Here is a 13,260-nt window from a genome sequence, read left to right as displayed (position 1 = left end):
CTGTTATTTCTGGAGTTAAAAGATGCAGCACTGTCCTTAATCATTCCCAGAGCAAGACTACATCACAGGCATCTCATGCTGCCCTGCCTGCACCAGCACCCCCACCTCCTGCAAGCAGGAACACGCAAACACACTTCACCAAGGGGGCAAGATCCAGAAAAGAACACATAATCCCCTGCAAGCACAACAATGCCACACAAAGCAGGCTCCCGCCAGCTCCTGCTCACAGGGAACACAGCACAGCACTGCCAGGACATCAAGTCCAAACACACAATGTCCTACCCGCTGCCCCTTCTTCCCTGGCAAACCTGGGGGGCCCATCCTCCCTGGGACTCCAGGATCTCCCTTTGTGGGGAAGAAAAGAGACAGAGAATGTGTCTGTTATATGGCTGTCGCATGCTGTAACATAACCCAGCAAGCCTCAAACAAGAGGTACCAGCTGTTCAGAAACCAAGCTGGCTGCTTAGTGATGGAGAGTGATGGGGTATTTTTGTACTGTGCCCACCATGGGAACTCAAAACAGGTCACGCTAAACTGAGACAGAGGGGCTGTGCAGGGCAGTTCATATGGTACATTGACAGATAAACAGCCCCCCTGTTTGGGAAGACTCCTGGTGGACACAGAAGTACCGGGAGGCAAAAGGGGACAAAAGAAGGAGGAACATACTTACTAAGCAAAGTGTGTTGTGCATTTTTTGTGGAGTAGCGAGGAAAGGAAGAAGTCAGATGGAGAGTATTCCCATAAATACAGACATGGGCAGAAGGAAGGGAATTTGTTTGCAGTATTGCCCCCCTCTCACTTGTCATCACTGTATGCTACTACCATTTTGCCTACACTGGCAGGTATCATTAGGACCTGGATTTGGGCACTGGGAACTACAGAGCCATTGCTCAGCTACCTCAGCTGCGCTGGGAGGGGAAAAAAAATACACAAACCAACCAGAAGTGCAGGCTCAAAGCAAAACCTTCTCCGAGTACCTTTTCTCCTGGCGTCCCGGGCTCACCCTGGCGGGGAGAAACAGGAAAATAAAGTGAAAAAACTGGAGGAGAGAGTAAAAATATTGCTAGAGCTATCAGAGGGGAGGAAAGAACATTCATCTATGGAGGCCTTGGGTTTTAAATAAAGGCATGAGGATACTCTAAATGCATACTAGTATTTATGCCTGGAGCCTAGTTTATCTTCATTAGCCAGCTGTAAGAAACCAGCAAGGCTCAGACAAGTGGCTTTTATAAAGCCGAGTAACCATCTTGCAGTATTTTGAGAGAAGGTTTACCAGGTACAAGAGAGCATAGTAAGACAAGACCCATCTCCAGCATTAAGGAATTTGCCTACTCCTAGCTCTGTGTGCACAGGAGCAGAGCAAAGCTGTGGTTGCAGCTGGGGTTAGGGGGAGACTGTGTTGATACGTGATCAATGTGGCACAAAGGAGGAAAACCATCCCCACCAGCCCTGGAAATAACTTATTTGTGTCCTTTTTTCCCCAGCAGCTGGAAGGAATCTGGATACTAGGTTGTTGTCTTGTTGCACATTTTTGATCCCCAGATAACTTCTGGCCCCATGAGTCTGCACCTGGCCCTTTGCTCTGTTGCCATCCTGAGACTGCTGCGGAGTACCACGGGTTCACCAGTCTTTCTGCTCAGAAAGTTAGGGAGTTACAGAAAGTTACAGAGGTGCTGCTGGAGACCGGGCTAGTATCTCTGCCAAACCCAATAGCAGTTCTGATACTCCCCTTTAGTGGGAGCTGTCCGATCATTTTCCTGCGCCTTACGATCTCCTAATTCCAGCCCTTGCTTTCAAGCGTGCCCTACTTAAGCCATTGCAGAGGAGTGTAAAACTGACCTTCATCCCTGCGGTGGCCACCCCAGGAGCGCCCTGCCACAGAGACAAAAGACAGGAACACCTTGTTTGAAATTAATCGGACACAAGCTTTTAAAAACAAAACAGTATCAGCCAAGTGGAAGTAGAAAGGAGAAATCCACATCTTTTCCTTTCCAAAACTCAGCAGTAACGCTGTTAACACCACACAGCACTCATCCTCCTTCCCTGTGTAAGTCGCTCACCTATGGCAGTGGCTCTGCTTTCAAAAGAGCTCCTCCAAATGCAGACATCATGAGCACAACCCAGTTAAGACAACCAGATTTCCACCCCTCCCCACCGCCCCCCATTTTAGTCCTGCAAGTGAAGCAAAGGCCAACAAGCAGAACAGTGTCAAATAACTGAAGAATGCAAAGATAGAGGCCCAGACAACTAGTTCAGCACTTGATCCCAGACACATCAGTTCAAGCACCCTGAGAAAGGCCAGCTTGTACCCCAGATCATTGCTCTTGCTATTTCCCCTCATTCTGTTTTAAACAAACCCTGCAGTAAAATGTTTTCAGCAAAGCTCTGAAGCCAGCCACCTTAGGGAAAAGAAAAAGACTTCCAAGCACTGCAATTGAGGTGTCACTCTGCAGTGCAGAGCAAGCCGCCACCATGAAACCACAGAGTCCAGCAATCTGAGAACTTAGGAGGCAGCTGCTCCCACAGGGACAGTCACATTTCCCTCGACAGCATTGATGCAAAAAACAGGTCTTCCCTATCAGCCCTTTGCTCTGAAATCTCTGTATGCCCTGTGTTAGTATTAGTTAGATCCTGGTGAAAGGTCCAGTTATAAAAACAAATACGAAGGATAACAAATGTCTAAGAAGAGGAGAGGAGGTGAAGTAGTGTTAGAAGTTGGGAAATGAGAGCGCTTGGGATGTAGCACATGAGGCAGAGGGGAGGACTGGGAGCCAAGTTCATAGTGAAAAGAGCTTGGAAAAGTTCAAACAAGGAGTGGGGAGCCAGAGAGCAGCAGGATCATACCTCTCAGCTTTCTGAAACAGAAATCAGGGACAAAGCTAAAAAACACAAGGATAGAAGATGGAAATCAGGGATTCTATGCAATAAACAGGGGGAAAAAAGCATTCCAGATTTTCTCAGGGGTCAGTAGGTTTTTAGTGAATACAGGCTAGAGTCATGAAAGGAATTACGTGCAGCATTTGGCTTAGGTTAAGCTTTCACAGTGCATTTGGGATGCCTGTTCCTTACTCTTCAGCTTTTAAATGGCAGTCAATGTGGATGATGTTATTCTCTAGTATTTATCTTGAAACTGCAGTGCACACACATGCAGGCTTGCTCACACACTGACCCTGATTCGTTGCTACATTAGTCCACATTCACACTTGTATAACCCTACCAGTGGCAGTGGGCTAACACACACTGCTGAAGGCTGTAGCAGCTGCTTGGGACCCTCAGTTTACAAAACACCAATTCCCTAGAAACATCAGCAATTGGCCGCTCTCACTAGCGTAAAGCATTAAGATCCTGATGTTGCAAGACATCATCAGACTGGGCATGCCTTTTGCTTTGTAAAACAGTTCCCCCAACACCTCCTTTGTAAATTAAGCCCTCTATTTTGCAATTCTGAAGCAGAAAGATTTCAGCTGAGGATAGTAATTGACAGACACACACACAAACCCAGGTGATGCTTGTGCATCAGGGACAGTCAAGTGGTATAGGTGAGAACAGGCAGACAAGCATCACTCCACTGTTTACAAGGTACCTTAGTGCCATGTCTTCCTGGCATCCCTGGCATGCCTCTCTCCCCCTGGAAGCAGAGCAAGAATCACAGAGAAAGAGAGAAAGAGACAGGAGATGAGTTCCCCCATGGCTCTGTGAGGAGTGCCCAGGGCATAGGTGATGAGAAAGCCTCCTGGGTGAGATAAGGCACAGCCCATTTCCCCACCTGACTCTCACCAAGCTGACTGCTCTGACCAGTGCCATTTCCCATCGCAGAGACCTCTCAAGCCTGTTGTGTACAGCAGGACTGACCCTGCTGGAGTGCCACAGCAGCAGTGCTGGGTACCAACTGCCTCTGTATCCTCCTACCACATCCCATGCCACGGTATTCTGCAGGGCATGGAGTCACTCAGTCTGCAGTGACTATAGGACAAACAAACTTATCTGGAGAAATGGTTGCCTTGTATTGTTAGCCTGAATTTTATCTGGTGATAACTGAAAAATAAAATATCTTCAGACAATCTTCATACTGCTGTTACTTTGCTCTGGGTGTTTAGTCCTTGCTTGGAAGGGCTGTTCAGTAGGAATATATGTATATGCTTTTAAAAAAGCACTTTTTTGTAACTGTGTCACACTGCAAACTGCATTTTGTAAAATACTGTATAACACCACAATATACATGACCTAGGCAGTGTGGGCATCTCCTATCCTATGCAGCATACTTAACTATGGTATGCTTATCTGTAAGAAAAATGAAACTATGGTTATGAATGCTTTGCACCGGAGAAGTGGGGACCCTCCCTCCTTCCCAATTGTGTTCCCTGATTTGGTTTTTTTTTGGGTTGTTTTTTTTTCTCTCAAGTGAGACCAAGCAAGGAAAATCAGTGCTTTCTGCCGGGAGGCACCCCCACTGCTTGCAGAGGCTGGCCCCATAGAGCAGCCCTGCATGTGAAAGTAATTCCCCATCCCAGAAACTTGCCTGGAAGAAATTGCCTGCCTGAAGAGCTGTTTAATTATTTATCCCTGCAAAAGCAAAGCCACCTCAGAGAGAGGTAGCCCCTTACAGGGGGCAAGTTACAGAGCAACCACCCTACTCTGCATTTTCCGATGATGGCTTCAGCTCACTTGCACAGCCCCCACTGGCACGGCAGGATCACACAATGCTAATTAGAGAGCAGGACCATCAAACATGACACTGTACCATTAAAGAGCAGAAAGAAAACCTCAGAGGCAAACCCAGAGACTAAGCAGGAAAAACAACTCTCCAGAACATCTTTAAACCCTTCCACATTTGAAAGCTGTTGTAATACAGTAAGTAGCTATTGGTCTGATCCTTCTGGGATCCCCCATTGCCCTTTGGGTTGCACAGAGTGCCATAGACATGCAGCAGCAACCCACCAAAACCAACACTGGAGTGGTGTACCCAAGCCAGAATCTGGGAAACACCACCAAAGGTGGATGTGAAAGGCAAAATGCCCAGCACAGGTCCCCACTGGGCTCCAGGAAGGCGTTCAGCAGCACCGTCCAGGTCTCTTGAGCTTTAGGCTGATTTAGGAAATACTACCCAGTCTATCCACAAGAGTTAGGCTGAACCCCTCTCATCCAACACAGAAAGCCCTCATATTTTCTTCCTTTACACCTGGTGTGTGCAGCTTTATACCCACCGCGTGCCAATCATAACAGAGCATGCCCCATGCTGATCAGCTCACTAGCAGTACTGGCTATGGGTTGCCAATTATAACAGAGACCCTTCCGTTTTTGCTCCTTGCTGTAAAGGGCACATTATGATGGGGCATATCGAGCAAGGCTGTGGGCAGTTTCTTTATTGCTCTTTCCTCAGAGCATGAGAAAAAGCCTCATCCTAAGGACCCTTCAAAAGAAAAAAAGGAAAGAAAACATCAGTAAAGCTGAATGTGATGTCTGGGCTGGGTGGCAGCAAGTCAAATGCTTATTCCAATTACCCAGGTGGTCACATTCACCGGTTGTCTAATGAGACACAGATATAGATCTCAATATGACCAAAGTACAGAATAAAGTAGCTAAGAGAGAAACTATGTTGTGTTGCATCTGACACTAGGTGGGGGGAAGCTCCTGAAGAACAATGGGTCTGTGTGAAACTAGCAAGCTTCTTCAAGCTTGAAATGTTCTTCACTGCCAGCAAAAGCAGTGATACGCTGTGCAAAATTGGTCACTACAGCTAAATTACAAATCATAGTATTTGTCTGGGGCTCCTCAGAGAAGGCAGAATCTAGCCCAGGTAATTGGATCCAAAGGTGGAAGCATTAAGAGCCTTCCAGAATCCCAAGCAATCCTCCTAGGTGGGAGGGTGACAGAAAGAAGCAATTTCCAAAGACAACAAATCCGTGCATTGTTAGATGCCCAGGAGCAGCTACTGGGTGATGTCTGGCTTCTGATTTAAGGTTACCTCTGCACATCCCTTTCCATTCATCTGAGCGAAGAAAGGAAGTCGAGAGAAAACTGATCCTGACAACAACAAATGAAAGTCAGTCTGTGAAAGAACAGGCTACTTTGGCTCTGGGGAGGTGCCCCTTTGGAGTTGACTTAGTATCACAGAAGGCATGGCAGGTTTCATCTCCACTCTTTGTGAAGTGGGACAGTAAGGGCCCAAGCAGCGAGAGCATGTGCCCAGGGTCACCCTAAGTTGTTACTCCCTACATAGAACAGGGAAGGCTCTCACCTGTGGATGACCCTGGGACATCAGTGGAAGACTTTGGAGACTTACCCCTTTGCCCAAATGAAGTGTTGATTAGTCCTTGTGTTAGCTAGCAGTGAAAAAAGATAGTACAAGCAGGGGTGGAACACAGCTTCTCCTTCCAGCCTTTTCTCCCTCCCAGGCCATGCTCTAACTTCAGTCTTCCATCCAGTTCAGCTTAATGTGAGAGCACTTGGCTGCTGAGACAGCAGCAAACTCTTGTCTCAAAACACACGCGTTCTGGGTGCAATTCTGCTTTCACTTACACTGGCACAAACCTGAAGCAACACCTTTGTGCTCAGTGGAATTACACTGATATGAAGACGGACACGTGGAAACCTTCAGACTTTACATGCACCACAGTATTTCTGAGGAGATATTGCTTTCTTGTAGGAAGACAATCGCTGCTGTTCTATTCAACCCAGAGCCTGCATTTCGAAACATTTCTTTAAACTTGATGTAACACATCCATGTTAAGTTTGGAAGGGACCTTTTCTGCCTTCAAATAGTCCACCCAGATGGAAAAAATATAGAAAATGTATATGCTGCATGATAAATGAGGTGCATGCCATGTACTAAATGCTTGAAATGTATGTGTCAGTGTTAATGCCTTTCAAAATATTACAGGACCAGTCTTTCTTCTTTAAAATGTATGGCATGACACAGTATGCTCTGACTGTCATGAACACTTGCCAGTATTGTAATGTTTTAAGTACAGCCTACATTGAGTAATATACTTTAAATATACGGGTACAGTAAATTTCAGTCAAATAGATAACATCTGGGCATAGTCCATACTAGCCTGTAAAAAGTGTCCAGAAACAGACAGAAAAGCCTGGTGCCAAGCCTCAGCCTGAGTTGCAGAGTTTGAGTGGATTTGATGCGTCAGCTAACCAGATTTTATGAGGAAACCCCAACCTAGCCCATCAAATGGAGAGATGTAACAAATCATTAGCAAGCTTCATAGTCAGAGAAATGCCTTTGGTAAGAATCAAATTCCACCAAATGGATAAAGGCTGCCTTTATTGCCTGAGCTTGGAGTGTCTGTCTGTGGTTAATCAGAGCACAGATGTGTACTCCATTAAATACCCCACAGGGCTGCCTTAGATCCAACTTCCCCTTACAATTCATCAGCCCAAGGAGCAGTATCTCCCAGATGATCTACCATGTTAGAAAACCATATTTCTCATGCCTACCTTTATGCCAGTGTCCCCTTTTTCACCCTGCCCCGCAAAGGAGAGAGAGAGAAGAAACAGAGAAGGATGGTGAGCATAAAGAGAAATTGAGCAAGCAGTACAATTGTTACAAGAGCAGAAGAGAAAGTAGCTGAAAGCTGGAGTGTGCGACAAACACAACCCAGGCCTCCAGAGAGAACTGGCTCCTGATAATAACATGGTACCAGCCTGAACACTGGCTGCAGCCCACTCCTCCCTGGGAATGCAAGGCAATTTACATTGTTGGATGCTGGAGGTCACCCGTACTAATGCTTTCCCGCATGTTTTGAGTTGTAGACAAACCATCAAACTATTTCATGGACCAGAGTATCTGCATTCTCCCAGCCTTAATGCAAAGCCCCTAAAGGCTGGGTTAGTCTTATTCTTTAATGGGGGCCTGTGCAGGGCTGAACCTGACCCTGGTTCTGGACAGCAGGCAACCACTCTGGCCAAAATTGCCCACACTTTTTACATAGGAGAGTTTTTCTCTTTACATGGTTCATATCAGCCTCTAGAGAACTGCCTCCAGAGAACTGCCTCCAGGCCCTGAACTTCTTTATTCCTTTAGCATGTCTCTAAGCTTGTGTGCCACTTATCTGTTCTTGGGAGATGGCACAAACGACTCTGAGTTTAAGGGTTACCTTGGGGCCAGTAGCTCCAGGGAGGCCATGTGCACCAGGCAGGCCTGACTCACCCACCTCACCCTGAAGAAGAGAAGAAAGAAAATGGAGGAAGAAGGAAATGCAGTGAGCAGCAAGAAAAGAAGACTGTGGTTTCCCTGAAAGGTCAGCAAAGATGTCCCACACAGGGGCACCCACCACACACCAACCTACCATGTGGGTCTCTCTGGGGGAGGAGCACCATTCTGCATCAAGATACTTAGGGTGAGAAATAAATGGATTGAAGGGAGTGGTCCCACAATCCTGTATCACACCTTTGCTCAGCTCTTTACCCTCTTTTCCCTTTCCCCTGACCCACTCGTCAGGGAAGATCTTCTCCCCTGTTTTCATCCATTCCTTACACCTTTCCCAGAGAAAGGTCACAACCTCAGGCTCATTCCTCTGGGATCAGCGCAGGCTCTTTGCTTGGTAAATAAATTAGGCAGACAAGTTGTTTCATGTAAGAGGAGCTAGTAGGAGAGGCCCTCATTGCAAGGTCATCACAGGGACCCCCTCACTGCTCCTGTGTGCTGAGAGCCACCCCCCCACCCCAGCACACACAGGACAGGATGAGCTCTTAATGGAAAAACCAATGGCTCACTGGAAGAAGAAGCAATAAATCGTGTCTGTCTGCAGGAGCGGGCTGTGGTCTGTGAGGGCTATAATTTCCACTTCCTGACATAACAGAAACTTCTCAGTTTATACAGAACTAATTAGAAAGCTCTCAGGTCTTGCCTTTTGCTCACAGAGCACCCATAAAGCAATGTGGAGGTAACATGGGGCATAGGACTCCTGCCTGCCGGGAACGTTCGCCTTTCCTTTCTCCAGCTGACATCTCTTTAGTAGTATCTCTCCATTCTCTCTCTCCCCTTTGATCTTTCTTTGTGTCCTTTCACTGTCTCCCTTTCTGTCCCCCTCTGGACTTGACAACCGTACTGTTGGTTAGCTGCTGCTGAAGATATTTGGGCATTGCCAGCTTCTGCCTTTTAACCTGGAGCAGGATTGACTTTTCTTCTGTATTCGAGAGCAACACATAGCCAGGGATTTGGCCCTTTCCAGTCTCTTGTTCAGGTCTGGATGCACAACAGCCTTCAGCCTGGAAGTGGGTTTAAAGAGGCACACAGATGGGGAGATGCCTGCCCCATAGCTACTAGAAAGCTAAAGGTATCACTGGGTCCAGCCTCTCCTAATGTGGATGACAGCAGGGGATCTCTGTACCAGTTACAGCCCTATGTCCAGCAGAAGGAGAGCTCAGAAGAGGGCTCCAGAGGAGTCCACAGATTTGCATTTGTGACCCCACAAGGCATCGACACAGCTTAAATCATTAGACAATATTGCAGCTCCCCTCTTACCTTTCTGCCAGGGTATCCCTGAATCCCAGGGTCCCCCTACAAAAGGCAAAAAGACAGAAGAAAGTGAGGCTCTGCCTGAGATGGTCAAATCCATGCCCTTTTCCCTGGGTGATGCTGGAATGGAAGGGCATTCCATGGGGAAAATTCACCTTTTGCTCAGAGTGACTCCACTAGGTTCCTGACCCTTCAGACTTGTGGGTCACTGTTACCTGCACTGGACTGAGCCCTAGCAGGAAAGGCACAACAAGCACTGGCAGCTGAACAACCAGCGCCAGCTCTGTGCCTCAGCTCTGTGTTTCCCATCTCCTCACCCTGGCTACATATCTCAAATAAAAACAAATGGGGGTGGGTGGCTGCAGCTGAAAAACAACAACAAACACCCCCTCCTTCGCATTTTGGCAAGTGAATAAATGGGAAACTGTGGTGGAGTTAACAATAGCATTGCAAAATCAGTTCCTGAAGCGCTGGTAAACGCTTTGAGAATGGAAGAAGCCAATAAAGCTGTGTGTGGCAAACAATTTTGCAAGAGGGGCTGATGAGGCGTGCCTTGCTCAGTCAAGATGCAACTCAGAAGTGTTGCCTGGATAAAACCCATGAGTCAGCAATGGGCCAGGCCCCAAAGGCAATACTGAGCTGGGTTAGAAATCTTTCTCAGCTGTTTGATGTAACCTCCTTCTCCCTCCTCCTCCCAACAAAATGTACACATATCTTGTTGCCAGGAGTGTCCACCTCTGTTTAGCATTTTTCTACCTCTAAGTGAGGTGAGATGTCTCACCTTTGGTCCAGGAGGCCCAGGTAAGCCCTGCAGATAAAATCAAAACAAACACTGGAGTTGGCAAATGTACACAACATTATAGGGACTGCAGGGTGGCGGGAGATGATGACTGCTTTGGTTTGAAATGCCTCTTTACAGAGATGATTTGCACTGGTGAGCACAAACATCCCCCATCTGTTCTTCATGTAGATGAATACTGTCTTAACCCATATACACAAATAAGTTCATGCCCATAGTGCTCCATCCCCCCAGGCCTGGTCTTGCTGAATCCAAAGACCAAAAAGCTGCTTTGCCTTATTCATTGTGCCCTAGAATCTTTTCTGTTTCTTTGCATTTACTTGGGAAACTTGTTCCAAGCCCACTGTGCAGCTCTGGAGTAAATCAGGTGTTTGCAGCTATCTCTGACAAGCTAAATGGAGAGAATATATTAACAAACCACTTGTGTTTTCAAATCAGAAATAACTGAACAATTCACCTGATATGCACCACAAAGCATAACAGATACATGTGTATGTAAATGTAAATAAACACAATATCCATGAGGAGCTGCCTTCTTGATGTGAGCAGGTAGGAGAAAACCACTCTATACCACCCTTGATGTTATCTGCTTATAGTAATTAAAATGTTTAGTAATCACATCCTTGGCTCCTCAGAGCTCAAAGAGAGTTGAAGATGCTTACAGGATACCTGACCCCTATACTGTGTGTGGAGAGGTGCTTTTGGGGACAAGACTTGCTTGTCCCACTAGCAGACCTTGAAAACTCTGAGGTGAAAACTCCTTTCATGCTGCAGCAACTGCTGGGCCAGCATGTCATGTTTCTCCCTGCAGCTCCCAGGAACGGTTTCTGGTACCCACCTTTCCATCTCTGCCAGGCTTCCCAGGTTCTCCAGCTATGCCCTGTCACAAGAGAGAGGTACCTTAGCAAGATTTTCTGCTGTACCCTGCCATTCAGCAATGGCATTATTTTAAAGAGTGCTTCTGGTCTTGCCCTCCTTGGCTGCTTGTTACCAGCCTGAACAGGACAGAGGCAGGGCTTCAAAGGGGTCACAGGGATGCTTATCAGCCAGGTTTCTGCTGTGAGCAGGACAATTACACCCTTCATGCTACTTCCTCCCTGTGTCCCTCTGCAGAGCCTGAGGACGAGGAAATGAGCCTTGGTGTCACCCACTCACATGTGTGTGTCCAGATAGCAACAATACTGGGTGCACACCTCCGCTCTCCCTCCCGCTCCCCCTCCTTCCTGAGAACTTCTTCCTCCACACACATCCACATCCCCTACATATCTCCTGTCTGTGGCTATCTTGGCTTCAGAACAGGCAACAAAGGGCAGAGAAAATTGTGCCCTAGGGAAAGAGGAAGCAGAAGGCTTTTTTGTAATTGTACTTACAGGTGGTCCAATTGGCCCAGGCTGCCCTGGGATTCCTTCAGGTCCAGCCGGTCCAGTAGGCCCTGGTGGACCAGGGGGGCCCGGGGGACCTTGGATTCCTGCTTGTCCTTGTTCACCCTGTGGTTTGTTAAAACAACAGGTTATGAGCAGGCAGAGCAAACCTTTCACACCACCACCCCAGAGGCCCAAAGCAGGTCAGCTCGGCTGAAGCAGAAGAGGTAGAACAAGTCCCAGGTTAGTGCTAGAAGAGGTTTCCAAGAGCGAGAGTCCTGCTGAGGATGGCCAGGTTGCCTGAGCAGCAGGAGCCACTACCCTACAGTTTCAAAAGACATTTGAGGCCACCTTGTTAGACCTCTCTTTAAAAGGGATCTACAGATGGCTGAGCAGTTCAAAGAGATCTTTTTCTCCATTGAGTCAGTCAAGTACAATTTATAAGTCATGGACCAACATCTCTTGAGCTTCTCAGGAGGCTTTCCAAAGCACTTGACAGTCATATGTGAAGCAAAGCCTCCCGTGACCACCCTGGCACTTCCAGGCAGAACCACAGTGTCTTACCTCAGCCTATTTTTTTTCCCTAGGCTATATTTGTTGGACAAATATATCCCTCTGTTTTGCCAAGGACTAAAATTAGAAATGCCACAAAACCATAAGAAAATAACACGATCTTCGCGGTATTTCTGGAGCCCGCCCAGAACAGGCCTATGTACACCAGGCAGAGCCCGGTTTTGTGAGATTTAACGAGCTAGTGCGTGCAGAGCCACCTGCCATTTTAAGCTCCCTGAAATAAAGCTGTTTCAGCCGGTTGCTCCCCAGACCCCTTAGTAGCCATTTGGTGGCTGTGGCTCATGCCTCAGCAATGTCATCTGGCCCAAAGGACCTCGACTTGGGATCAAGCGGCGCTGAAGGAGACAGTGGGTTGGAAGCGCCACGTTTGAATACCAGACTGCTGATCTATAATTGATGAATCCAGCAAAATCCTAAGGCACTGTGGCACCCACGCTAAGCTGTTAGTCTTGTGGGCTCCCCTCCAATTCCCCCTCCCTAGATAAAATACCATGACATCCTACTGGTGGAGACCCAATTTAAAATTGAAAACCTCTCCTTGGTGGATCCACGGGAAGCTGGAAGTCAAACATGGTTGTTTCTCAATTATAAATCAATGGGTGTGCAGTTGGGTCTCTGCTGCATTTATCCTCTATACAGCCTTATACACTACTACTGGGTAAAACTAAGACTGCTCTCATGCACTTGCGTGTGCAGGAGAATGCATGAAATCTGCCCCTATGTGTGTTCCTACCAAGTGTGCTCTTTATCCTGGCTGTCTTTGGTAAAATACACAGATACAGGGATGTTTGCTCTCTTTAGAATGATAAATGAAAGTAATAAGCTGCAAATTTCCTCCCTTCTGCCATGAGTTCTATTTAAAATTTCCAAAACACAGGCTAGGCTCATAGGAAGTTCAGTCATGTGGAGCAACAGCCCTTCTCCGTGGGAGAGACACCGCCTTGCCGACAACCCACAGCCTGTGCTGGGAAGCCTGCTGGGCCTGGCAGGAAAGGTGCCCTCTCTTTTCCCTGTTTTGTAAGTAAGTGGATCCTGGCTCGCCCTGCGGCACATGC

General features: G+C 47.3%; 1 protein-coding gene across 1 annotated transcript in view; it reads right to left on the bottom strand.

The window, feature by feature from the left end:
* Nucleotides 1–13,260, bottom strand: part of LOC136010190 (collagen alpha-1(XIII) chain-like) — a 67,066-nt gene that overhangs the window by 31,708 nt on the left and 22,098 nt on the right. Inside the window, exons 13-22 of the mRNA XM_065671006.1 lie at nt 11,642–11,758; nt 11,110–11,151; nt 10,254–10,280; nt 9,479–9,514; nt 8,109–8,171; nt 7,450–7,476; nt 3,584–3,628; nt 1,840–1,872; nt 978–1,004; nt 283–345 (exon numbers count right to left, since the gene is read on the bottom strand). Of these exons, the coding sequence (XP_065527078.1) occupies nt 283–345; nt 978–1,004; nt 1,840–1,872; nt 3,584–3,628; nt 7,450–7,476; nt 8,109–8,171; nt 9,479–9,514; nt 10,254–10,280; nt 11,110–11,151; nt 11,642–11,758 (480 nt within the window). The remainder of the gene's footprint in view (nt 1–282; nt 346–977; nt 1,005–1,839; nt 1,873–3,583; nt 3,629–7,449; nt 7,477–8,108; nt 8,172–9,478; nt 9,515–10,253; nt 10,281–11,109; nt 11,152–11,641; nt 11,759–13,260) is intronic.

This window comes from Lathamus discolor, chromosome 3 (genome assembly GCF_037157495.1).
Source record: "Lathamus discolor isolate bLatDis1 chromosome 3, bLatDis1.hap1, whole genome shotgun sequence".
Lineage (NCBI taxonomy): Eukaryota > Metazoa > Chordata > Aves > Psittaciformes > Psittacidae > Lathamus > Lathamus discolor.
The sequence above is the reverse complement of the archived record's forward strand: the minus strand, read 5'-3'. Positions and strand labels throughout refer to the sequence as shown.